Raw genomic sequence first — 25,915 nt, 5'->3', positions numbered from 1 at the left:
GAGGCCTCAGGCCTCCCAGCTGTTGCGCTTTTGTCAGTTGACCCCGTGGCACCTTGCAGCATTTTTCCTCCCGGCAGATCATCCTGTCTGGGGTCACGCACTGCATTTAGTTGCTGTATCTCTCAACTCCTCTTAATTTGGAACTCTCCTCTGCCTTCCTTTGCCTTTAAGACATTGACAGTTTGGGTGAATAGCCTGTCCCCGTTTTGCATTTTCTGCTCTTTCCCCTGATTAGATTCAAGTTGTGATCTGGATGAGGACGTGGAGATGTCATGCCCTTCTCAGGGTCCCCGTCTGGAGTGGGCTCCTTGTAAGCGCCCTGGGTGTGCTATCCCATGTCTCTGCTGTGTGGTTACTGTCCCCCCAGTGTTAAAGCAGTCGGGGAGGTGGGGGTACACAGGGGCTCTGCACGTCCTACTTCTAGTCGTGTCCCCTGGTGTGGGCTACTCTAGGGGCTCCTGCCTGCCCGTCTTCCCTGCGACAGTTGCAGAATGTCGTTCCCCGCTCCTGCACTCTTCCCCATTTTGCTGTAAGCATGAGTCCTCCCCACCCATCCACCCACCATCTATCCATCATCCATCCATCCATCCACCATCCACCATCCATCATCCATCCATCCATCCATCCATCCATCCACCATCCACCATCCACCATCCATCCACCATCCACCATCCATCATCCACCATCTACCATCCACCATCCACCATCCACCATCCATCCACCATCCACCATCCATCATCCACCATCTACCATCTACCATCTACCATTCACCATCCATCCACCATCCATCATCTACCATTCACCCATCCACCATTCACCCATCCACCATCCACCCACCATCTATCCATCATCCATCCATCCATCCACCATCCACCATCCATCATCCATCCATCCATCCATCCATCCACCATCCACCATCCACCATCCATCCACCATCCACCATCCATCATCCACCATCTACCATCTACCATCCACCATCCATCATCCATCCACCATCCACCATCCATCATCCACCATCTACCATCTACCATCCATCCACCATCCATCCACCATCCACCATCCACCATCCATCCACCATCCATCCATCATCCACCATCTACCATCTACCATCCACCATCCACCATCCATCCACCATCCACCATCCATCATCCACCATCTACCATCTACCATCTACCATTCACCATCCATCCACCATCCATCATCTACCATTCACCCATCCACCATTCACCCATCCACCATCCATCCACCATCCATCCACCATCCATCTATCCATCATCCATCCATCCACCATCCACCATCCATTCATCCATCCTCCATCAATCCACCATCCATCCATCCATCATCCACCCATCCATCCATCTATCCATCTACCACCCATCCATCCATCCATCTACCACCCATCCACCCATCCACCCATCCATCCATCTACCATCCACCATCCACCATCCATCCATCCATCCACCCACCATCCACCCATCCATCCACCATCCATCCACCATCCATCCACCCATCCATCCACCATCCATCCATCCATCCATCTACCATCCACCATCCACCATCCAGCTGTCCATCCATTCATTCATTCCTGTGTGTTACTGTATTGTGTTTATTTCGTTGTCTGTTTTATTTAAATTATATTTATAGCTGTCTATTATTGGAATGGACTCATGGATTCTTATTTTTCAATGGTTTATAATTATTTACTCTTCCTAATTATCTTGGGGCTCAAATTGCCCCAGATTTGGCCAGTGGGAACCCTTCAGGTGGGTCCCTGTGTCCTTTTGGTGTGGCCCTGTCATTCTCTTGAAGCTTTTCTTACCTTTTGGCAGGACACCATGTTCGAAGGCTCATCTCATACCTTCCTGCCCTGGCCCGACTTGGCCATTTCTCCAAGGAGCTGGGTTCCTTTTTGAGGGTAAGGGTGTTAGAGAGCAAGGTCTGGGGCCAGGTGGGCCCACAGCCACCCAGGTCTTCTCTTCTAGCCCCTTAGAGCAGACAGAGCTGGGGAATATATGCACGTGTGTGTTTGTGTCTGTTTACACACACTCCGTGCAGGTGCGTACTCACTGTGTGTGCCCGTTCATCCATGCTCACACCCAGGACACACACATCTGTGTACACGTGTGCCTGCCTGTACATATTCTTATTTTAGAAATCCTAGGTTTCACGGATACCTCCAGTCCCGCCCTTTCCCACGGGGCTTTCCCTGCCTGCCCTTCTCCCTGCCGTATTTGCAGCTCCCTCTTCCACTGCGAGAACTCTGGCTGCTAGACCATCCACACGTTTGCTAATGTGCTCATTTGCCGTAGGTTTAAAGCAGCTTCAGGATTTCTTCTCCCCCTCTGCTCAGCAGGCAGCCACCCGAGGAAGTTTGTGTGCGGTTCTCTCCCCTCCCTCCTCAGATGGGAGGAACGTACACCAGGAGGTTTTTGTGGACCGAACGCTGCCACGCCTCACTGAGGGGCCGCGGGGGCCGGACGGGGCGGGTGAGTCACCCGCCTCATCGAGAGAGAATTATGAGGCTCACAGACAGTTATGAAGTCCTCTTCGGAGCTGACACAGCTTTCGTGTACTCACAGCTCTGTGCATTGAGCTGTCAGTGGGTTTACGGGGCACTGGTGCAGAGGGGGCTGGTGACCAGAAGAAGGCAGGCAGGCAGTCGGACGCTCTGATGTTATCTTGTGGTCTTCCTGCCAAAACCATCAGATAGGCCCCACTCTCGGACGGGTGCTTCTGCGAGGGCGTGCTTTGGGACGGCCGGGTAGGCTGTCGCAGAGCCCAGTGGGGCTTGTGATCTTGGCACTGTCTCCCAGACGGGAGCTCTAGGGTCTCAGGGTCAGAAGAGACTTCCGAGGCCACCTGGTCAACCTCTGGCTCGGAAAGAATCCCTTTCTGTTACGTCAGGACCTCTGCCTTGCGCTTGCCCTGCTAGCGGCCGCGGGCTCCGCTGGGGTGCTCTGACCCTTGGAGCAGTTCTGCAGCCAGATTTACAGGTCAGGAAATGGGCTTCGAGCGGTGAGGGGCAGGAGCTGGCTTCCGGCCCTGTTTGACCTGTGCCTGGGGCGAGTGCCAACTGCAGAGACCTCCGGGGAGGAGGCACAGAAGCGGGGGGGGGCTTACGAGCACAGGGCCAGCGTCTGCGTGCCAGGGGGAGACTTGTGCTGTGTGGTCTCAGAGGTGGTTACCTGGGGCCTCTGGGCGGAAGCTTCCTTCCCTGTAGCCTGGGGAGGGGCTCGGGACAGTCCCAGCTGGCCCAGGAGGCTGCCTTGGAGGTACGAGGTGCCTGTCCTGGGTCGATGGCTTTGGGGTTTGGTCAGATGCAGTCCCGCCCACAGATCCTTGGGGGGATCTCCATTCTGCCGCCCACCCACCCATGTCCTGCCTGATGCTCCTTTGGGAAGAGATCCGGCCCGTGACCTTGAGTGACCTCTTGGCGCACATGGTGGTGTGCCCTGGCTCCACGTGGTTTCTGCGTGGTTTGCTTTCTCCTGTTTGATACCAGGGCTGCCGAGCGCTGTGGACGAAGGGACAGGGACTTTGGAGACGGGCTGGTTCCTGGCCACATCACCATTTCAGATTCTGAGCAGCTATAGACTCTTACAGCATCAGGTTCTCTGAGTAATGGGGACGGTATGTGCCTCGTGCGTTTATTGGAAGGATCAGGGACGAGGCCTTATTCTCATACAGTGTCTGTCTCCCCACCCTGCCCGCCCCCATAAAAGCTAAAGGTTAAACATCCTGGGTCTCTACTCTGCGTACTTTTAAAGCGTCTCTGCATCGCCACTTTCTAGCTGGGGTGAGAACGATGAATGCGTTTGATGGATCCCTTGCACGTAGTCAGATCGTGGTGCTGGCGCTCCAGTCTGGGTCTGCCTTCTGCTGTTTGGAGTTGCCAACACTGAGCTCAAAGGGGGACTTAGTAATGAGCACTCATCTAAAATATTCCCTGTCGGGGTTTGCAGGCTGCAGTGCTGGGGAATGGCCGTCTGATCTGACCGGGCCCTGTGCTCTGGAATGGCACTCTGGGGAAGGGGAGAGCCATCTCCCAAGGGGCTCGGAGGATGGAGGGAAAAGCACCTGTTGCAAGATGGCGGCTCTGCCCTTGTAGACGTGCTGATGTGGGAGGTTCTGGAGAGGCAGGGGAAGGGGTCTTCACAGGAAGGGGCTGTGGCGCCTGAGTCAGCGTCACCCTCCCCCCAGTGGGAGGGTAGGTGCTCTGTGAGACAGGGCCACAGGCAAGCCCTGTCCAGCCGCCCACGTGATTTTCCCCAGTAACTGGACGTGTTAGTGCAGGGAACCAGCCTGGTGGGGGTCTGCTAGTCGTCCTGTTGCTAGAATTGGGATGTTTACGTAGAAAGTGAGTCTGAACCCTTGAACCACTCACTGGAGACGGCACGTCGCAAGCTCCCAGTGTACTGCGTGCACATGTCCCTCTGTCACGGTCTCCCTCCCGTGGAGAGTCACCCATCAACCCCTGGTAGGACTACCAACGACTTGTTCCCCTGAGACCTGAACATTACCCCCTCGTCTTCTCCCTCGGGAAGCCCTCCCCGTGTGAAGACCCTCGCAGGCCCCCCCAGGGCAGCTGTGCCCTGTCCTGGTTGCACTTCTGGGGAGGTGGCCCCTCAGCAGAGTGGGTGGGGCGGGAGGAGTGGGAGCCAACTCAGATCGGGCTCCTGCCTACTTCACACTCAGGGAGCCCCCCAGCCAGCTCAGGTGCCTCCTGAGTGCTTTGAGCTACTGCAGACACCATGGCTTATCCTGACAACGTGGAACCTTCTAGAAAAGCAAGGGTATATGGTGCATTTGCACCGAAACTTATTTTGGTACCCAGAGGTTGTGCAGCAGAAGTATCAGCCATCCTAGAGATGCCAGTCTGTGTTCAGGCGGCTGCACTTAGATGCTGGCCTCATCAGAGTTCTCTGGGTGGTGAGTGAGCCTTGTGATGCTGGGGGGACATTTTTTCTTTGTGAGGGAGAAGCAATTCTGCTACTGAGGCTCTGAGAGCCCCCTACCACACCCCCCACCCTTAAGGAGCTACTTAGAGACTTTAGAGGAATCAGCACGTGACTATATTTTATTGACACAACGGGACACTCCTAGCCCTCGTTAGTTTTTCTGTTTTCACGTTCTGCTGAGAACTGGTTGCATTGCCGTCATCGTCGTTCCCGCTATCATTTTGTAGAGGCCAACTCTTGACCACGCACGTCTCAGTGTCTCATCGTGGCATCCCGCTGAGCTCCCTCTCACAGGCTCGTCCCACGGTAAGGTGGATGCAGAGACTGTCACCATGAGGTGGGGGTCCAGGAGAGTGGCGGGCGGGCCTTCCATTGCAGAAGAGCCCTCGTGACCAAGGCAGCCCCAGTGCGAGGCTGTCACTCACCAGGTGGCGGCCAGGTGGCCAGCCTGAGAGGTGAAGATGCTCGGGTGCACAGGAGAAACTTCTCCTCTTCCTCTTTACCTCCTGGTGCGCCAGTTGACCTGCACCAGTAAAGTATCAGCCACAGACGTGGAGCACGCACCACAGTATCCCGTGTGGGTCAGATGAGTGTATTCTGACTCCACACTTCATTTTTCCCCAAGGTGGCAGATTTATGGCCGATATATAGGTATTTCATCCCGAGCGCCCCCTCCTCTTTGCGTTCATTGGCCAACGTCAGCACCGTCCGCGGCTGTGGATGCGGTGTGCGCAGGGAGGGGCGAGAGTGCCACACTGGTCCCATGCCCTCTCCCGTTGGTCCCTGACCCATGCTGTGATGCGGATGGATGTCCAGCTCCGTGTGTGACCATGCAGGATCAAGGGGGCTTGTCTCTCAGAGCCCCACGTGTGACCGCGGCTGGGGCCTGGTGAGTTCACGGCCTGTTCTCATGCACCTCTGGGCGTGAGGTGGCCGGGCTGTCTCCCACCTCGCCCCGGGGCCGTCCTGTGAGTGACACCACGTTCTGCTGTCTCTGGGTGCAGCTCAGTTGTCTCTACGCCGCACTGCTGAACTTCACCTCCGACTGCTCCGTGCTGTCGGGGATGACCGCTTTGAGGGCCGCGTGGCAGAAGCGGTTCAGAGTCGACATGTTGGTTTTCTGCTCAATGTACAGCCTCAGTTTGTCCCTAAAGGTCTCCCCGAGAAAGCTGTAGATGAGGGGGTTCAGGCAGCTGTTGGAGAAGGCCGCGAGGTTGACGATGTGGCCCGTTAACGGGTAGGCGTGGCGGAAAGACTGTGTGCAGGGAGCGGCCCCCGGCTGCGTGCGCTGCAGCAGGTGGACGCTGATGAAGATGTTCTCCGGCAGCCAGCAGATGAAGAAGACGAGGACCACGGCGAAGATCATCCGGAGGGCTTTCTGCCTGCGGGGACGCAGGCCGCGGTGCCGGTGAGCCTTGACGAGAACCCGGACGATGAGCGAGTAGCAGAGCCCGATGATGGCGAAGGGGATGATGAACCCCAAGGTGACCTCGAGCCACTGGATCTCCTTGACGTCTGCGAAGCAGAAGCAGACCTCCTCGGTGTGCTGCAGGTGCACGGCGGTGAAGGGCACCAGGGTGGCGGAGACGGAGGCCATCCAGATGAGGCCGCAGCTCAGCCGGGCGTGCTGCTTCGTGCGGAAGAGGCCGCAGCGCATGGCCCTGGCCAGGGCAATGTAGCGGTCGAAGCTCATCCACGTGAGGAAGAAGATGCTGCTGTACATGTTGATCTGCAGGAAGAGCGACATGAAGGTGCACAGCGCGGTGATGTCGTAGTACTGCTCGTCCAGGTTGAACACCTCGATCAGCGAGTCCGCCACCAGGATGAGGTCTGCCGCCGCCAGGTTGATGAAGTACAGGTCGGGGATGGTCATCTTTTCGCGGAAGCTGATGTTCACCACCAGGATCAGGATGTTCCCCACGAAGCCGATGGGGAAGAGGAAGATGGTGTAGAGGCAGGACAGGAACAGCCCGATCACGTACTGCTGGTGCTCCGAGAGCGCGCCCGTCTGGTCCGCCCGGGCCGCGCCGGCCAGCACGTGGGACAGGTTGAGCTCTGGGGAGGCGCTGTTGTAGACGCCGGGGTACGTCTCCATGCCAAAGACGGGCGCCGGAGGAGTCACTCCCATGTCTCCACCACGCGCCACTTTCAGGATTTGCCCCAAGGCCCACAGAAATCCGTTTTAAACAATAAATCCATCTTCAGAAAGAAAGGCGCTGCTCTTTGCAGCGAGCCAGACATTTGTAAAACCAGAGCTCGTCACAAGTAGCCCTTGCGACAGTTGGGTTTGTTTTGCAGAAAGTTGAGCAAACAGATGAGGTCAACGTCTGCGTGCGGAGGAGCACCCTCGCTCGCTTGTGGGCATGGCCGCTGTGCTGCCCCGCACCTGCTGCTCCCTCCCTGGGCACCTGGGAGGAGCAGAGAGAAGAGGGTTACTCACGGCTATAAGGCTTTCTCAGGGCCCGTGGCCCAGAGTTGGGGGGGCACAGGGGGTGAAGGGAAGGCCAGGCCTCGAGCTTTGGTCGGCCTTGAAAGAGGGTTGTCACTGAGCTGAAGTGGAAGAATTAAGCGCACCCAGTGCCCGTTTCCTTTCCCGCGGGCTCTCCTAGGTCGGGGACCGGACAGTGAGTCATCCGCATACACAGTGGATGCCCTTTTTTTTTTGAATAGTCGAATAGCAGGCTTACGAAGTGACGTGGATGTTGGAATGGAAATCTGAGGAAAACTACTATTTGTCGGGAGAGGAGATAAAATTTATTTCAGCAGCTGTTGGAAAGAGAAATAAGATGGGAAGGGAAAAACCCAGCTTTTTGGGAAGATAGTGGATCCAGAACACTGTGGAAATTGGAGCAGAACCTTTTCTCTTACAATAAAATAGGTAAAAGAAATCTACTTTCTTGCTAATCCTAAGTTTGGGTGCCAAAAATAAAACTGTTTTTCATAGTAAGGATGAGCGAGAGTGAGTAAAGAATAAAAATGTTAATTGTTTTAGGAAATAATATTTAAATTTTATTCAATGTTTTGACAAATTACTGTAAAACCTAATATGTTTTTGTAACGCTGTTTGTAACCAAAAACTTGGTAACCTAGAAACGGAGTAAAGAAGATCTAGTGACTTTTGCTTCTGACAGGGTTGGCATACGTGGTAGTTCACCTACAACGTGGCCCGTCAGTGTGGCTCCATGGGGGCTTCTGGTCGTTTGCCTCATTTCTCCGTGCTCCTACAAGTTCTCTGTGGAGTCGGCCAGCGGACGTTGGACAGGGTCTGCAACATTTGGGTTGTCACAACTTGGGAGGGGTGCTCCTGGCACCGAGTGGATAGAGCCCCGGGTGCCGCTGGACATCCTACAGTGCACAGGACGGCCCCACCCCAGAGAAAGATCCGGCCCCAATGTCAGTGGTGCCGAGCTTGAGAAACCCGGAGTAAGTCAGCTTGTCACAGTAAAATGGGTTTGAATTGCTTTTCTTTTAAGAGTCTTCATTTTACTCTGTGAGATCATTAGGAATCATTTTTGAAGTGTTGCCAAACCAGGCATTTATTGACTTACTGCTTGAAAATACTGCTTTAAAAAAAAGGAGAAAGATTAATCATGGCCTTGGTTCAGTTATTATTTTAAAAGTATTCAATACCCTTTGCTTAGCTGGGGTTGACAAATTAGATCTTATTAGTTATTTTGCATTCTTTATTCATCTTCAGTAGATAATCCCAATTGAACTACATAAATGTCACTGTTCTCAGATTCTGTCCAGAGTGTTTAAAGCCACTGTATTTAATTTCTTTGTAAAAACTGCTCAGACTAGTTGTTTTACCCTTTGTGGAGATTTTGGAAAGTTTTAGACTGCATTGTTAGAGGAAAGCTTAAAGACGCGGGGAGCCTGAGACGTGCTCTTGCTCTCTTCCCTGAGCCTGCTAAAATCCACACGGGTGTTTCAGCACGGCTCCTTCACTCCTTCCCGCGTCAGTGGACGCTTCGATCCTAGGCAAACACTGTTATTTTTGTAATAGTCTAATAAAAACATACAGGACCTTAGTATGCAATTTACCACTGACGATATCCTCATGAAAGATGGCCATGAATTTATAAACATGAAGATGAGTATTAAACAGTTTGATATCATTTTGTTTCAAATTTCCACCGCTTGTCCAGCTCTAGAAACAGCTATCAAGCATGTATCTCTGTAAAGGAATATTAATCCAGCAATTACTTTCTGGGTTGGGCAAGTGTTTTCATTGATGCGGGACGGTAGTGCCGTGCCGGCGTAATCTCATTTTCTCGGAGTGAGACAGATCCTTGCTTGCACACAATCTGACATGGTACTGGATAATATTGCTTTCCGCGTGTGCTATAAAAAGAAGCTTTGTGCAAAGCCGCCCTTAATGTAGCCTCGTTGAGATTGTCAGAGCAACGTTTGGGTTTCTCACGCGGGGAGCGGTGCATGCCTCGAGTCTCGGTGCCTCCGTGCCCCCTCACCGGAGGGCCATGCTTACCTACATTATGCATGAGATGCTGCACCTTGGTGAGACTGCCGAGCTGGGTCTGCTCGGCCCAGGCCCCGTCATGACACCAACCCAAACGCAGAACCAGGAACCCAGGACAGACTCACCTGTGCCGTGGCTGGCCACCCCCACGGGTGTCACTTCTGGGCAGCCCCCTCTCCTCTCCCTCAGAGGGCTCCTCGGCCGGCCTCAGGACCGTGCTCACAGAAGGCAGGAGGTGCGGCTGGACCCTTCCTGCGGGCCGTGGTCATTCTGCACCTCCACCCGTCGGAGAATGGAGTGGAAGCGGAGACCGGGCTGGCAGGGCTGCCCTGCGAGGGTGCCTGTCATTGTCGCTGACAAGACGGCCAGGGCGAGTTGCCCAGCAGCCAGCCGGCTTTATAGGCTTCCCGGGCCGCCCATTCGCTCTGGACTGCGCTGGGTGGCCTCCCTACAAGGCCAGTGTTAACCCTTTTTTTGCTGGCCTCTTTTCTCCCACACGGCGGCAATGAGCTCAGTCCCGCTAAGCGCTTTTATCCAGGCTCCCAGTTTACCTGCTGTTCTTCACTCACTGATACAGGTTTTTCTGAAGTTTGAAGAGATCGTAAATAGGTCTTGTTTCTCTTTTGGACACTAACCTGTCATTTGTTGAAACTTAAATATTCTGGCTTGTTTCAGTAACTGACTGGTTTAAAACCAAACCCTAAATTTCCTAAATTTAGAGAGTAGCATGTGAATTATACAGAGGGAATTTAACCCAGGAATTTCACAGACATTTGTAGAAAGAAACTTAAACCCAAGAAATAGCAGGTATTTTGGGCAAGTGAATTCAGAATCAGTCGTTTTTCTGCTCTCGTGGTAGCAGCGTCTCGGCTCTGCTGTCTCCTGGCCCTGAATCCTCTGGAGAACCTGCCTGGCGGGCGCTGGTGACTGGCCAAGGGGCCCTCCTCCCCCAGGGCCCCGCACTCCGCCTGTGCCTGCCCCGTGCCCTGTCCGTGCTCCATCGATCCGGGTAAACGTGCTCCCCAGTGCCCAGTGCCGACCGTCCAAGCGCCCCCCCTGCTGGTGGCTGGAGTTTCACCGTCAGCTTGGACAGAGGCTGGCAGAGCCGCCCCGTGAGGGCCAGAGACGTGCCCAGGCTGCGGTTCAGGTGTGTGAGGTGCGCAGGGCTGCGGCGCCTGGCTGCTCTCGCCAGGTTGGGGGGTTTTCATAAACGGCACCGTTGAATGGATGGCGTACTTTTCTCTTAGTGTCTCTTTTCCTTTTTAGTTTTCTAAAGCTGTTAAGACTGAACTCTGAGTGATCTTTCTTACCAGCGAATATGCATAAAGCAGACTCCTGCCACACTGGCACCAGGGCGGCCGGCCTGCGCTCTTCACAGACGAGAAAGCTGGGTCCGGGCTTGAAACCAGGCATCTGCTGGGACGAGGGCTTGTCCGGCACCGGGTGCTCCTCGGTCACCTGGCTGCTCGCGATCAGCTCGGCTTTCCCGCAAGCTTCCTGTCCTGTGACGAGCCCATGCGGGCGGGCTTGAAGGCGTTCTGAAGGATACTAATTTAGCACCTTTCAGATACATTATTTGGGAAATATACACGTACTTTTCAACCGAGAATACTGTGTTAAATTTTTTATGGAAAAAATACTAACATTCAGAGTTCTTTCCAGCTGTAGAATCCAGCCATGATTCTAATATCTTGGCTTCTTAAAATTTTGAATGACTTGATAACATAAACGAGGCCGATTTGATTTTAGACGTATTTTTGGCCAGCGGCAAAGTCGAGATGGTTTCAGTACTAAAAATGCCTGAGACACCATTTTGAAAGAAATGAGTCATGAGAAAGTACAGCTTCCTCTGGAGTTAAATAAATAAATAAAAATAAAAATCCAAACCTTGAAATAGCCAAGGCATGTCACTTAAAAATAGCCGCTCCCTGCTCACACAAACCCGCAGCCTGCAGGCTCCGCCTCGCGCCAGGAGGAGAGGAAGAGCGGGCAGCAGCCGCACCTGGGCATTTTCCGCTGCGTTTGCTCTGGGACAGCTGGTCCCGTGGCTGGCGTGGCGATTTGGTGCTTAAGGCTTGGAATCAGAGCTGATGGGGCTGCAGGACTGTGGGGCCCCCCCATCCCTTTAGAGCCCCGGGTGGTTAAGTGGTTCGTCCACCCTCGCACAACTAGTTAGTGTAGTTAGCATAAGGGGCAGGACCCGATCTTAGGAATTTCAGCCACTGAGCCCTTGTTCACGTTGCTGTGGGTAGAGGATGAGAGGATCTTGTGGAAGCTTCTATAAGGAATGAAGACCTTCTGTCAGTTTTAAAATCCAAACGTGAATGAGCGCTTGCTCCACGCTAGGCCCTGTGCCGGGTGGTCACATCCACTGTCTCCGGTTATCCTCTGTGGGACGCTGGCGGGTCGAGGCTGCTCTCGTCCCATTTCACTGATGAGAAGGCCGAGCTCGGAGAGTTTCACCCAGGCCTCAGAGCTGGAACTTGGCCCGGTCGGACCCACTGAAGCCCGGGGTTCTGGTCTCCCGCAGCCCCCTCCTACCGAGTTTTCCATTAGGGAAACGGGTTTAAGTGTTCAGAGATGACCATGCCGCGCCCGCCCTCCAGCATTCGATGCACGCTCGCCCTCACTCACCCTGGGGTATTTATGACACCATAAAGGAGCAGTCCCCGTGGTTTCCTGGGTGTTGACTTTTGCACAGCTGGGCTCCTCTTAGCTGTTGCCAGGAGCTTTCCGGACATTTCCTCTAATTCTTTGAGAGTGATGTGCCAGTGGCAACCAGAACGCAGTGCGTGTGGCTCACAGAAGTGCAGGCGGATGGCGCACACCGAGTTCTGCCCTCGGGAGGGGTCATCAAGTTCCTGGGGTGTGTTTATGGGCGGAATGTTCTAGAACGCCAGGCTGAAGATCTGGGTCCTTGTCCCAGCCTCACCTTAAGTGATTCCCAAGCTGTATCTTCAGAGAGAGGTGAGGAGCCACAGGAAGTGACGTCTCCCTCCCTCTCTTCCTCCAGTCAGTTCTGATTTGTCTTTTTAAAGTTGAGGTTTCATGTACGCTTCTTTCTGGATTAGAATGTCCTCCTGCTGCTGGAAGCCAAAGGCCTGTATGTTCTCGTTCTCTGTTGGCTCCAGATCTTTCTCTTAGCTCTGTCCTTGAAAAGCTCCAGTTCTCAGTGTGTCCTAACTGTCACAGGATGAGGGGTAAATGGACGACACTCACATGGTGCGTCTGGAAGCTGCCCGGGCCCCATAGGGCCTACCTTGGGGCTACTACAGGGCTGACCACAGAGCCTACCTCAGGGGCTCCCACAGGAGCTGCCACAGGGGCTACCTCAGGGGCTGCCTCAGGGGCTCCCACAGGGCCTATCTCAGAGCTTACCTCAGGGGCTGTCACAGGGGCTGCCGCAGGCCCCTACCCCAGAGCCTACTGCAGGGGCTGGTGGTTTGGGGTCTGGGGACCTTTTTCTAGCCATCTGATTTCCTCACTCCTCCACCCTGGTCAGAGCCTGGCCTTTTAATGTCTCATGTTGGGCCCCTTTATAGGCTTTTGTTTAAAGAAAGCTCCTACTGCTGAAAAGAAAAAGTTAGAGAACCACCAATTTACATTCTTATGGTTTGGTGTCTAAAATTACTCCTTCAGCTGAAATACTTAGAAACCTAGTGGCATCCAATTCTCTGGGCTCATCCTGTGTATTTGCTGTCCCAGTCCTGGGGACAGCCATTTCTCCAAGGAGCTCTGAGCACACATGAACTTTTAATCCCCTCATTGAGTTCTGAAGCTAACAAGCCTTTGGGATCTACTATTGTGTATTTATAAATTAATTTAGTTCCTTCCACTTGTGACCATGCATGAGTAACACAAGGGAACTTATACTCCTGCCATGAACCATAAAATGTAGGAAACAACGGTTTTCTGACATTAGGAGAATATGTGGAGCAGAACTATGACCTCCAAGAGAAGGGAAGACACACCGTGAGCCCCGTGTTCACCCTGGCTCCTCTCTGGAGGCGGTGGGGTGCCGAGCAGTGCAGGATGGTCTGGCTGTGTGGAGGGGGCAGAGGTTGGGTTTCTGGGAGGCTGAGGGAGCTGGAATTGGCAGGTACCGTACACGTCAAGAAAGAGCTCTGCGGTCTGGGTAGCGGTCCCCTGGAATCTCTGTCTGAATCCGTGCGCGCGTAGTGTGAGGTTTCTCAAGGCTGAGCTGAGAACACCCACAGGCTGGCTATAAGCTGAACAATTCCTAGAGCTTATGTGGGGCTGGTCAGTGTTCTAATTCTGCCCAGACTACGGAGATGTCTTTGAACATTTATGACAATGAGTAGAGACCCCAGCATGGGACCCCTGAGTATTTGGGCTACCCCTGACTCCTACTAGCAAAGCTAAAAAGCAACTCTCCCAAGAATCCTGCTGAACTGTGAGTATAGTAACCTGTCTGCCCGAGTAAGCTTCAATACCCGTGTAAAGAAGACGCTTAGTTCACTCAACAAAGGAAATTCACCATGTCCAGCATCTAATAAAAAATTACCATATTGTGTGAAGAAGCAGCCCTAACATGTCAGCCCTGATGCTGTTTATACTGCTGGATCATTGCCGGAGGGAGGGAGCGCGCTCCTTCCACACACCCTCAGCTTCGTCGTTCGTGTTCCTGCTGCACCACAGTGGGCGTGCTGTGAGCACCTCTTCTTGCACGTGGTCCGTAATAAGGGTTTATGGATGTGTGAGTAAACGAAGCAGAAGAAACAGAAGGGGAGTTTGGGGAAAGCATTTAACATTTTAATGTTATATTACAGAAGCTGCTTAACTGTATAAGATCCAAATCCTCTTTCTTCCAAAAAAAAGTGATGAAAATACATAAACATTGAGAAGATAAACTCACAAAAACCATGTTTTTGTTCTTTAGTTTACAGGTTAACATTAGCATATTCATTAAAATAGAAGCTATCCAGACGAGGACTATCATTCAGCGCTAAAAAGAAATGAGGGATCAAGCCGTGAAATGACATGGGGGAACATTAAATGCATATCACTAAGTGATAGAAGCCAGTCTGAAAAGGATATGTGCTATACGATTCTTTCCATATGAGCTTCTGGAAAGGACAGAACTATGGGGACAGTCAAAGATCAGCGTTTGCCGAGGGTCTCGGGGGGAGGATGGCTAGGCGGAGCACAGAGCATTTTTGGGGCGGTGAATACTCTGTGTGAGATGATAATGGTGGGTATGTGTCATTATAAAGTTGTCTAAACCTGTAGAACGTGCAACACCGAGTGTGAGCCCTGATGTGCATGGTGGACTCTGGGTCATAGTGATGAGTCCATGCAGTTTATCGACTGTGACAAATGCACCATGTGGTGGAGATGTCCACAGGGGGAGGCTGTGCATGTGGGGGCAGGGGGCTTATGGGGTGTTTCTTCATTTGTCTTAATTTTGTTGTGAACCTAAAACGGCTCTAAAAAAGTAAAGTCTTGATTAAAAAAAAAAAAGTCAGAGCTATCAGAGGTGTAGGTTTCACAACGCCAGAGAGACACTTTTCCTTTGCATCTCTCCCTTCTCTATTCAACCAAGAAAATCTTAATATAAATCCAGCAAGGATGAGGACTGTGAACTTTGGAGTAAGATTTGTTACTGTAGCTTGTACTTTTATATTTCACATGTTACTAGCCTTTCTGCAGATATCGTCAAATGGAAGAGGAGGCTTTTGAAACGCCGAGCTTTTCACTGACCTACTTGGGGCTCCTGGGGCACCAACTACCTGCCAGGTCACAGGGAGCAAAAAGTGCTTGGTGGTACTGTTATCACTGGGCTTACACCAATGATTTTAGGGCTTTTAAGCTTGTAGGTGATATTCTCAGACCTCCAATGGTGATAAATTTAAAAAGACAAAACAAACCTTTGTTCTTGGCAAGATTTGTGTGGCCCGAACTTTCTGGCTGTGTTGAAGGTTAACCAGCTACGACCATTGAGGACCAGACTGTAATATGGTCAGAAAGTTATGTGAAGAATGTCTCTGTTTTCAAGATCCCCTCTTTGTCATTTGGTTGGGGTAGGGGTGGAGAGAGATGGCAGCTCGCAGACAGCCGAGGCGTGCAATCCCCCTCACAGTTCAGACCATCGTAGCCAGACCAGGTCTGCGTGGGGCCAGCTTCTGCGCCCACGTCAACCGCATCCCTGCCTTGCAGCGTTTCCTTTAGGTGTGAGTGTTGGGGGCCAAGGGGTCGTGCTTGGGCATAAATTGAGTGACTGCCAGAAAGCTGGTGTTTAATAAGCGCCTTCCAACAGTCATTCCTGCTGCTGGCTCTCCCTGAGCGGGCTGGAGTTTCACAGATGGACGGTGTTCCCTAACCGCCGGGGAGACTCCGTCACCTGCCCGTCTGGCTCTTTCCAGCAGACCGGGGCCCCGACTTAACTCCCCACCCTCTTTAAGGAGAAGCTGTTGCTGGCCTCACCCCTCCTGCACCTGTGCGTGAGGCGTGCTGGGATGGAGAGCAGCGCGAGCCTGCAGGGCTTGTGGAGGAAGAGGGTGGCCAGGGAGTTCACACAGCTCTCGCCAAACAGGACCAGCTCCGCCAGGTTCATGAGGAGCTCATCCCTGGGCAAGCCGATGTCCCTCTGCAGCTTCAGCCTGGCCCGCTGCAGGAGCGCCATGTTGTAGAGGAGCCGGCAGACAAACATGATCAGGGCAATGGCCAGGACGACGAGGTGAGCAGAGGCCGTGTCCCTCTGGGGAGGAGCTGCCCGCCAGGCCAGCTGGACGATGAGCAGGATGAAGAACGCCAGCTTCAGGACAAGGGCAACCCCGAAGCCCAGGCTGACCTTCACGATTTCATACTCAGGCCAGGCGGTCAGCGGGTCCACCTGGCACAGGGTGGTTTTGTCCAGCTCCCTGGACGTGCCCAGCAGGGCCACCACTCCCAGGGAGCTGCAGAAGGCACAGCCCCCGAGGGCAGCCAGCCCTGCCGCAGGCCTCTGGGCCCCGCTGGTGGCCGCACGCAGACAAGATGAGGGGCCCTGCAGCAGGAATGCAAAGAGCATGGCCAGCTGCACGTACTGGGCATTGAAGTAGCAGACGTTGGCCAGAAAGGAGAGGACGGCGCAGCTCAGGTTGGTTGTGGCCAGGTAGTCGGGCCGGCTGATGGCGGTGAGCGAGAGCAGTGTCACCAGCATGTTGGTGACGGTGAGGTCTGAGAGGAACATGTCCAGGCCCCCCAGCCTGGCACGGCCCCGTAGGAAGGTGGTCAGGTTGAACAGCCCAGTCACCAGGCTCACCGGGATGAACAGAGCCACGTAGACATGCACACACCGGGAGACGACGCTCTGCGAAGCTATGACGTCTTCAACGGCCGTGGAGACGCGGCTCGGGTACTGTATCCAGGACATGTTGTGGGAGCTCATCTTGGGCAGCGTCCAGCCTGTAAGAGAAGCACACCCCGCAGCGTTACGTGGGGTCACTCGTCAGGGCATGGAGAGGACGGCCCCGGCAGGAGGGGCAGCGTTGCCCAGCCCAGTGCCCCTAAGCGAGGGATGCTCTGGGAGCTCTGGGAGGAAGATTTCTGCGTCCAACGTGATTCCCACCGAGAGCGAGTGGGCACAGGAATTGGTGTTGACAGCCGGTTTCCCTGTGGTGGGTTTTGGGACGAACTGAGGTGGGTGCCACTAGAGCAGGGGGCCCAGGTGCCTGTGAGATTGGAGGGAGGGGCACAAGGGCACCCCCCTCCCTCCTCGCCCCACACCAAAGTGAACCTTGTCGCTCGTAAAGGAAACGGGTCTTCTGAGTGCGCCACGTCCCAGTCCCGCTCTCTGAGGCGTGCCCACCGGAGGCCTTTATCTCCCCGAAGAGGAGTCGGTGAAGGCTTTCCAGGGACTGGAGTTCCGGATCTGAGCCCACCCGGTGCCTCCTGCTCCTGCCCTCGTGGAGGAATGGCCAGACCGCGTTGCCTGGGGGCCGGCAGCTGAGCTGGCACGTGTCCTCGGGCTTTTGGACCCAAGAAATTCTGACCATTCTGGCCTCTGTGAGGGACTCTGCTCTCAAAGCAGACTCTAGGGGCTGGAGCAGCGGGTGCCTGGGTGCTGCCCCGGACAGGATGCCCCCACCGGGCTGCTTTATTGCAGGGGCTGAGCGGTAAGGTCCTGCGGCCAGGGCACGGCTTTAAATAACAACACGACAGACTCAGCCCTCCTCGGCAGCTTTTGTCATGGAAATAATTTCATTTCCATATAAATGTCCCTTCCCTCTTAAATTTTAACTAAATAGCAGATGAGGCTAGAAGATAGCATTGCTGTTTATTCAAAGGAAATTGAAGGCAATAAAATGGGAAACTTAATTTTCCTGGAATGCTCAAAGGTGGGCCTAGCTCCTCTGCCCATTTTCATTTTCTCTGAGGGGGCAGCCATAGGCCACGGTCTGCGATGGGGCGCAGGGGTCCCTCCATGTGAGGCCATGTGTGGGTTGGAGCGTGTCCTTGCTTGGGCCAGGCTGGCAGTCACTTAGAAGTAGAGAGCAAACTGATGGCCTTTCTTCCCGACATGTGACATCTTCCCGAATTGTTGACCCTGTGTCCCCCAGACTTTGCGTGTGGAAATGTGTATTCTACACACATGTTGTCTAGCCTGTGGGATCTTTGCATCTGTGGATTTGTTGTTGACTTTTCTCCCTGTGGCACAGATGCCTTCAGTGCCTGCACACGCCCCATGCACGCACCTTTCTCGTTCGTGTGCACACCGTACACTGGCATGCACCCTACAGATGTTGCGTACCATGTATTTGCCTTGGCATGCGTGCTTTACTTGGGTGCACAGAGAGCTCTGCCTCGTCCTAACCCTCTCTCCATCCCACAGGCCTGCCGAGGGGCTGGGCACCCCCATTCTCCAGGCACGGCTCTGCCTTTCTTGGTTCGAGAGACACATGGTGAATGGTGATGTTTTCCATCTGCTGGTGCTTAAGGTGATTTGTGACTCCCAGGACACTGGGTGACATCGAAATTAAGAAGAGTGGCCAGAGCAAGAGGAAGTGATTTGGAATGTTTCTTTAATTAAGGCAAATCGGAAAGAAGATCTTGTGAACATTGACCACAGGTCAGAAAAAGCACCAGCCGTCCTGGTATCCAGTCCCTGCAGCTGGCCAGTGCTCCAGGCACTTTCTGGGGCATATGGCGTCCTTGCTGGTCGTGTTTGGGGCGTTCATGGTCAGGGGCCACCTGACCCTGACCCAGATCCTTATCTGATTTGGTGGCCGGGCTCTGGGTCACCAGCCGGGTGGAAGGAGCGCATGTGTCTGGTGCCGGCCCTGGGGGGCATCCTGGGCTCCTTGCTGCTGCTGGCTGGAAGGCCTGTCGAGGCTCCCTGCCCCTCCTCCGCCTTTCTGCAGGGTAAGGGCCTCCTCGTCTGGGTGAAGGGGCGTTCTGGCCTCCTCTCCTTCCTCTCTCCCCATGGGGTGAGCTGTCTGCCAAGAGGCCATGTGCCTGTGGCCACAGACAGGAGTGGTTCTGGCGCCGACACTTGCTTGTTGTGTGCGGGCTGCCTAGAATCTCGGGTCTCAGCGTCCCCTGCTGTACGACAGGCACCCCCAGCCACTTCCCAGGCCTTGGAACATTCAAGGAAAGGACGGCCACACAGAAACCCGCACCCAGGTGGGCGCCGGGCACGGTAGGCTGGGACTGGTTACGTCCCAGTAGCACGCAAGGCCAGGCCTCTGTTCTCTCCGTGCTGCGCCGGGCCCTCGTGCAGTTAACCCAGGTTTTGAGCTCTGATCCTTTTGCCCCCCAGGCTGTGTGAGCAAAAGGTGGAATTCGTGGCCTCAAGTACCGTGCAAACCCACACAGGTTCCCCTCCCTGCACCTGCCTGTGCCTCCAGAATCGGGCCAGGAATGAGGTGTCCCGGCAGGGGAGAGCTGACATGCTCCTGAATCCCCAATCTTGGGAGGCAAGTCTGGGGAAGAGTTGGCGGGCTCACTCGTCTGCCCCCTCTGGGTCTGAGGGGCGCCGAGCCCTCCTCCAGTGGTGTCCCTGGGCACACACCCCACTTACTGGGCCTCACTCACCCCCACCCCCTTGTCTCACAGTCTGACCAGCGGAGCCCTCCTAGGAGCCCAAGGTGACACCGGGGTCTGGGTTTGGTCGCCGTCACGTCTGCTGTGCTGGACCACCTCTCTCCTCACCACCGCTTTTGGGTTTTATTTGGAAGGATAAAATAACGAAACATGGAAGACATTTCCTCAAAATTGGCCACGATTCCAGCTCTTCCCCCAGCCGCCACCACCATGCCCAGCTCCCTTCTCTCCCGGGCTCCTCTTTGGTCTTGTCAGTCTCCCTCCTACCCCTAAAAGCGAGGGGCCAGGGCACAGAGAAGAGATGCAGATGAGCTCAGTGGCCAGGGCCCCGGCTGGAAGGTCGTCCCCACTTACTCAGGCCTCACACGTGCCCACGCTGTTCGAGGCACTTTCCATGTGACCATTTGCTCCAGCCTCACAGCTGTCCACACGAGGCAGGACAGTTACGACCCCTCTTTACAGCTGCAGTGACCACGTCACAGAGGAAGTCCTTTGCTCGGTCACACACTGTTGACGATGGCATCGAGATCTGAACCTAGGCAGCTTGGCCCAAGAACCTGTACGTTTTGAAAAACCTACATGCAGTGAGGTTTGCACCTCTGATCAGGTGAACACGACCATGCACAGGACCCCAAAATTCCCTTGTGTGGGTCCTTGGTGGGGAGCCCCGCCCTCCACCCCAGCCCCTCAGCCCCTGCCCTGCTCTGTATTTGGACTCTTCCGGAACATCCCGGGAGTGGCATCCATGTGCGCAGCACCGTCGGAGTCTGGCTGTTCTCTTGGCCTGATGCGTCGAGACTCAGTGTGATGTGCGTGGTCAGCTCGTTCCCTTTGCACTGAGCAGAACCGACTGTGGACACACCACCGCAGTCTGTCCATTGACCTTTTGAGGGACGTTGGGTTGTCTCCAGGCTCTGGCTGTTGTGCGTGAAGCTGCCTTAAACGTTGCACGCAGGTTTTTGTATGAGGGTAAAGTTCCTTTCTCTGGGGTGAATGCCTCGCAGCACACTTGCTGGTTCTGCCCTGAGAGTGCGTGTGACACTGTGTCAAGCTGTTCCCCCATGGCCGTGCCGCCAGCCTTCCTGCCGGAACCTGCTCGTGTAACGCAGTGCTGCAGGCCCAGCAGAAGAGGTTCAGAACCCCTGGGAGGATGGACCGACCCTCCATGGCCGACCCCCTTGCTGGATCTCCTGGCCAGTTTCAGGCCGAGAGCCGGACCCTTTCCTGAGCCGCACAGAGGGCTGCCAAGGCCCTGCTCTGGGGTCCCCTGGGAGCTCCCCAAGGCCAGAGCCTTGAGAATGTTGTGCTCTTTACAGCAGCTCTTGGCTGCAGCTCCTTAAATAGCCTTTCAGAAGGGTTCTGGGGAGCAGGGGCCCCACCTCACCAGGGACTGCTTCCCCAGAGTTAGAAGGTGGCCCGGCCCAACCATGAGAGCAAGGGAGTTGCGTCGGCACAGGAAGTGCTGGCTCCGTGCCTCCTCCGTGGGCCCCCGTTCCTCCCCAGGGGGCTCTGGGTGGTCCTCCTGGCCTTTGGGTCCCTCTCAGCCCCCAGGTCCGGGCCCTGCTCCCTCGGGCCCTTCCCTGGGCAGCTACCCCCTCATGACTGATCACTTCCTGTTACCGACCTGTTTTCACACAGTCGGGACTTCAGTCCCGTGGGAGTCCTGCTGATCCTCTTAGCCCTTGGTTATTGAGTGTTTCCCGTGCTTCTGCCTGGTTTTATTGTCATCTTAATGGATGAGTAACCACCACAGGACTGTGACAGTAATTTACTAACCATCCCCCACGGTGGACATTTAAGTTGTTTGTGAATTTTTGCTATTGGGGTCCTTTCCCATCCTGGGCCTCACCCCAGAAAGGCTCTCGAGTTCTTTTTCTGCACAAGAAGGGCATAAACCTTTGAAGTCAGGATTCTCCCAGGTGACCCTGCGTGTCCTCAGCTTGCCTGGGTGGGCACGTTGTCACCTTCAGGCCCGCAGTCCCATTGGTCTCAGATTCGACTCTTTTAGGAATTGTCATTCTGAGCTGCATTGTCTAGAGATTATAGATGCTCAGCACACAGTCTGGCTGTGATTGTTGCTTCACCACCAATTCACAGTGTTAAAGGCAGACGAGGATGCGGTGACCGCGTTAGACACTCTGTATTAACCCAGTGGTGGGAAAGTGGGCCGGGGCTGAGTTACTGGGCGAGCACCGTCAACGGCCTTCTGTCCGGGGCCCTGGAGAGAGCCCTGCCTCTGTCTTCCCGGGCACCAGCCCCTTGTCCCCGGGGCCAGCGCCGCCCTCCCTTGAGCCCTCTGGCAGGGATCAGCTTTCTTATGCCTCTGCTGTTGACTGCATAAACGTTTCCATTCAGTCCCCTGTGGTCCCTGCAGACCGGGAGCCAAGTGGCAGGGTGAGTCACCGTGTCAGCCCGTACATGGCGGGCCCCGGCCGTCCAGCCCTGGCCAGCTTTACGGTGGTGGGCACGAACTTGCAGGGGTGCAGGGCGTGGGGTGTGGTCTGGGACTGAGGGCAAGGTGGCATGTGGGAGCCAGCCCCAGGGCTGTCCTTGACCCTCATGTGGGGCCTGGGCAGGGGAGGGAGCACGGCAGGCAGCATGGCCCTCTGCCTGTTCGCGCTGCTTCTGCAGAGACATGGTGTCCAGCACCACCCCTGCTGGCTGCCCTCAGACTCAGCCCCAGCAGCTGTGCTTTATGGGCAGGGGGTAACCTCACTGAAGCACGAGGACGGACAAGTTCCATTTTGCTCCTTTTGAGTCTTCCAAAGCATGTGCCTCTCTGTCTGTCTCCCAGACACACCTACGTGTGCACACGCACACATGCACACACGTGTGCCTCCAGGAGACACAGAGCTCACCTGGTCCGGCCGTGCCCGGAGCTCCTGTTCTCCACACAGTGGATGTGGGTGCACCGGCTCCTGCCTGGGGCAGAGGACCATCCGCAGCCTCGGTCCCCACAGCCTCTGTGGGCACATTGTGCTTCCTGTGCAGGTGGGAGCCCAGGGCACGCCTGTGGAAGGCCTCCCCTCCCTCAGGGGAGGAGCTGAGCCCCAGATGTCTGTGGGCCGCGTTGTCTCCCTTTGAAGCCGAGCCCTTCCCCAGCCCGGCCCCTGGGTGTTCAGGAGACACGGGGAAGGGGCGTGCTCCTCATTGGTCCTCAAGGCCCATTCTTTCCACCACCCCCAGCTCCGTGAGAATCCTCTGGTCCTGGCTCTGGTCCGAGGGTGGAGGGGATGAGGGGTCTCCAGTCCAGGGGTGACCATCTTGTGTCTGCCGGAAATCCTGTGGTCCCTTAGTTTGTCAGCACTTTAAAGTGTTGTGAATACAGCCCTTCCTTCCCAAAGCTGAGCCTGAAAGAACTCAGCTTTTGCAAACCCACCCCCGTTTGAAAGATGCGACTTCACACCAACAGGCAGCACACACTCACCGAGCTGCTGTCAGGAGCCTGGCCCTGGGCGCCAGTTGACCCGGCCCGTCCCCGCAGTCCGTGGCACCATGGCCATAGAGCACCTGCAGTTGGCGCTGTGTGGGACAGGCTGGGCTCGCGCCAGGAGGGTGAGCGTGCGCCCCAGGGAGCCTCGTGCTGTCGCAGGAGGAGGGTGTGAGGAGGCCCCACTGCAGGATTCGAGGCTGGGTGGCTGACTGGAGGAGGGTCCCAGGAGGCGGGGTGTGCTCCCACACAGATGCTGTCAAGAAGTGGGGTGTCCCATGTGCTGCTCAGCAACTGGCTGTGGGAGGGCAGGCCGGGCAGTTGCGGCAGGACTGGTGAAGGATCCCAGTCACTCATGTCGAGAGAGAAGGACGGTGCGTTTGGCGGCCTCCTGCTGCCCCACTGTGTGCGGGTCTCAGAGAGAGAAGGACGTTGGTGTTTGGTGGCCTCCTGCTGCCCCACTGTGTGTGGGTCTCAAAGGACTGTGTTGATTCTGTTGTCCTGAGGCTGTTCATGCTGAGCCAGGAGAGGAACTGCTCCCATGCGGGGACCAGGCCACTGTGCTGGACTTGGCTTCCCGTCCTCCACCTCCCAGCCATGGCCGCCGGGTCCCTGTAGCAATAGGCCGCGCTTGCAGTGCTGGGGTGCAGAATGGGGCCACCAGGCCACAAGGGACGCCTTGGCCGTGAGGCAGCACCGTCTTACAGGCCATGTGGCCCTGAGGGCACGGGGCAGGCGCTGTTCACGGGTCCCCTCTCTTTCAGTCTCCATCCTCCCATTGCTACCTTCTAGGCCCCGCCCGGCTCTGCTGCGTGGACCCTCTGCAGCCCGAGGCAACTGGCTCGCAGCTCTGAGCAACCGTTCACTCGGCCAGCCCTGACGGCCTCACTGGGGCAGGGCAGGACGGAGTGGGCACGGGAGACTGCTGGGCCCCTCGGGGCAGCTGCGGGAGGCCCTGCTGGCCCTGGGCTTTAAGTTAAGGTCCACTTGGGCTGGATGGGTAGCCTGCCCCGGCTCAGCCCTGGCCCCAGGGGTCTGCAGGCATCGCTCCTGGGGCCTCCTCAGGAGCTCTGAGCAGTCACGGTGGTCCCTGTCCCAGGGTGGGTGGACACCCCCTGTCTGCCCTGGCGAAGCCCAGGTGTCCGCTTCACAGGCCGGGCATCTTGGGCACATCGCCAAGCCCCCGGCATGCGTCAGCTGTATAGCACCAAGCATCTTTATGAAGATGCTGTCAGGCGAGGGGAGCTGGCCTGGGGGTGGGGTGGGGGCATTCGGTCGGCTCCCGCAGCTTACGGAGAGGTCTCAGGTAGTCCCGGGCGACCTTTCCTTCCGGCATTCCACGTCATCCCAAGCATGACTGGAGCACAAAGCCCGCCTTGTGCAGGAGGCTGGCCGGGACCCTGCTCGGTTTGCAAACTCAAACCTTGCCTCCCAGGCTCCGCCCGGCCCTCCTCTGTGTGGAAAAACCGTGTCTGGGCTCCCGGCCCCGCCCCACCGCCATCGTGGCAAGAACCCTCCATTTCCAGGGTTTATGCCCCATGAAAACGTACACGTTCCAGATGTGCCTGCAGAGGACGTCCATCATGCGCCGCCGGACTGACGCTTCCCCGAGGTACTGCCCTAGGACTGAGACCCAGGCGTCGGAGTCTATGGGGCAGCGCCGGTCAGCGCCGGATGGGTTTCTGACAGTTGACAAACCTTTTCTAGCTCCGTCTTTTGGAGACAGAACTATAGGCACCGTTCATCTTTTCTTAATGAGGAAGACCTGAGCAGTCTGCTCAGTCATTTCCAGTTCCAAATGCTAGAAAAATAAACTTCATTTTATTCTTTATTGGAACCAGCCTATAGCATAAACAAACTTCGTTTTCAGAGAGAAACTTCTCTGAGCTGTTTAATCTCTCCGGTCTCCCCGCTAGCTTTAAATGCCGTAAACCTCAATTCAGAGAGCGAGAAGGGCCAACAGCTCACCTGTGCGCGGGCCCCGCTCGCAGCCTGTTCTGGGTCGTGCGCCCGCCGAGGGGTCTTGCTCTCAGGGAGAGGGGGCCTGCTTGCTGCTGCCGCCTTCTCTCCGCGCGATCTCATCCGCCTGCAGCCGCTCTGTGCCCTGAAAACAGGCGGCACAGAAACCCACAGTTCTGCGAGGAAAACAGGAATTCGCACTTAAGTCATTCAAACCACACACACTGCATTTTAGGCAGAGTATGGTTTGGCCATGTGACCCAGAAACGTTCCGATGGACCTACTTAGGGAGGTGGCCTGGCGCTGCAGACAGAAAAGCGGTGTGTGTGCTGTGCTCCCAGGGTCCAGGCCTCCAGCGGTTTCCTGCAGAATCCACACGCTGGCCCCTTCACAGAACGTCCCTCCCAGAAAGCAGGCAACGTCTGCAACTTAAAATAGGACCCAAACCCCACCCATGGCACGTGGGAAAGCGCTCACAACCTGTCTGCCAGAGGCAGTGCCCGCCAGCCTCCCCCAGAGCCTCGGCTCCAGGCCCGAGCGGGCACCTCGACCCGGGGGCTGCCTGCTGCCCCCAACAGCAGGGTGGACGTCAGATAGCTGGAGTCCTGGACGTGGAGCCAGGGACGACTCCTCATCACCCAGCAGGCTGTGCCTGGAACCTCACTCAGGTCAGGCAGAGTCAGGGCGCGATTGCCCAGAGAGAAGGACCATTCGTGGCAGATCTTCTCCATGCGCGGGGTCATCCGTGTCTGCTCACCCTCGCCCTCCTCACCCGAACCTTGCCGAGGAGGCTGGGCGCCAGGCAGGTAAGACTTTTGGAGGGATTAACCGAGGATGGGGCAGCGAGGGCTCAGTCAGTAGGGGAATCGGGATGTGGTCGGGGGCCCCCAGATTCCGAAAGGAGTGGCCCTGCCAAAAGGAGGTGAGAGCTCCAAGACGGATTTGGAAACTCGTGTCCCCTCCTCTGTAGCTTTCCCCGGCAGCCCTGGTTGGAAACTAAAGCGTGACTCCTCTTTAAACGCCTCCCCCACTGGGTGTCCAAGT

At 55.7% G+C, this 25,915-nt stretch overlaps 3 protein-coding genes across 8 annotated transcripts in view; 1 reads left to right on the top strand and 2 right to left on the bottom strand.

Moving 5' to 3' along the window:
* The window catches only part of C13H7orf50 (chromosome 13 C7orf50 homolog), a 149,394-nt gene that overhangs the window by 49,135 nt on the left and 74,344 nt on the right, over positions 1-25,915 (top strand). Inside the window, exon 1 of one of the 5 annotated variants that reach the window (XM_070231352.1) lies at positions 7,771-7,836. The exons of 3 other annotated variants lie outside the window; for them this stretch is intronic. Coding sequence is in view for 1 of the 2 variants with exons in the window: in XM_023655083.2 (XP_023510851.1) it covers positions 25,114-25,677 (564 nt within the window). In the remaining variant the exon portion in view is untranslated. Of the gene's footprint in view, positions 1-7,770; positions 7,837-25,098; positions 25,678-25,915 lie in introns of those variants that run through there. One more of the 5 variants, XM_023655083.2, reaches the window with a different exon arrangement.
* Positions 5,050-12,066, bottom strand: GPER1 (G protein-coupled estrogen receptor 1). Its single transcript, XM_005598564.4, has 2 exons — positions 9,564-12,066; positions 5,050-7,366 (listed from the first exon to the last, which is right to left on the bottom strand). Exon 2 carries the CDS (start codon positions 7,084-7,086, stop codon positions 5,974-5,976), a length of 1,113 nt encoding a protein of 370 aa, XP_005598621.1. The 5' UTR covers positions 7,087-7,366; positions 9,564-12,066; the 3' UTR covers positions 5,050-5,973.
* Positions 14,190-25,277, bottom strand: LOC102148317 (uncharacterized). Of its 2 annotated transcripts, XM_070231355.1 has the most exons (4): positions 25,156-25,277; positions 24,881-25,047; positions 24,463-24,713; positions 14,190-16,845 (listed from the first exon to the last, which is right to left on the bottom strand). In XM_070231355.1, exon 4 carries the CDS (start codon positions 16,826-16,828, stop codon positions 15,839-15,841), a length of 990 nt encoding a protein of 329 aa, XP_070087456.1. In that variant the 5' UTR covers positions 16,829-16,845; positions 24,463-24,713; positions 24,881-25,047; positions 25,156-25,277; the 3' UTR covers positions 14,190-15,838. The 2 variants fall into 2 exon arrangements, with proteins under 2 accessions (XP_070087456.1, XP_005598618.2); XM_005598561.4 differs by lacking the exon at positions 24,463-24,713 and having other exon boundaries at positions 25,156-25,275.

Source organism: Equus caballus, chromosome 13, assembly GCF_041296265.1.
Source record: "Equus caballus isolate H_3958 breed thoroughbred chromosome 13, TB-T2T, whole genome shotgun sequence".
In the NCBI taxonomy this organism is placed as follows: domain Eukaryota; kingdom Metazoa; phylum Chordata; class Mammalia; order Perissodactyla; family Equidae; genus Equus; species Equus caballus.
Note: the sequence above shows the minus strand (reverse complement) of the source record. Positions and strands in the feature narration are given on the sequence as shown.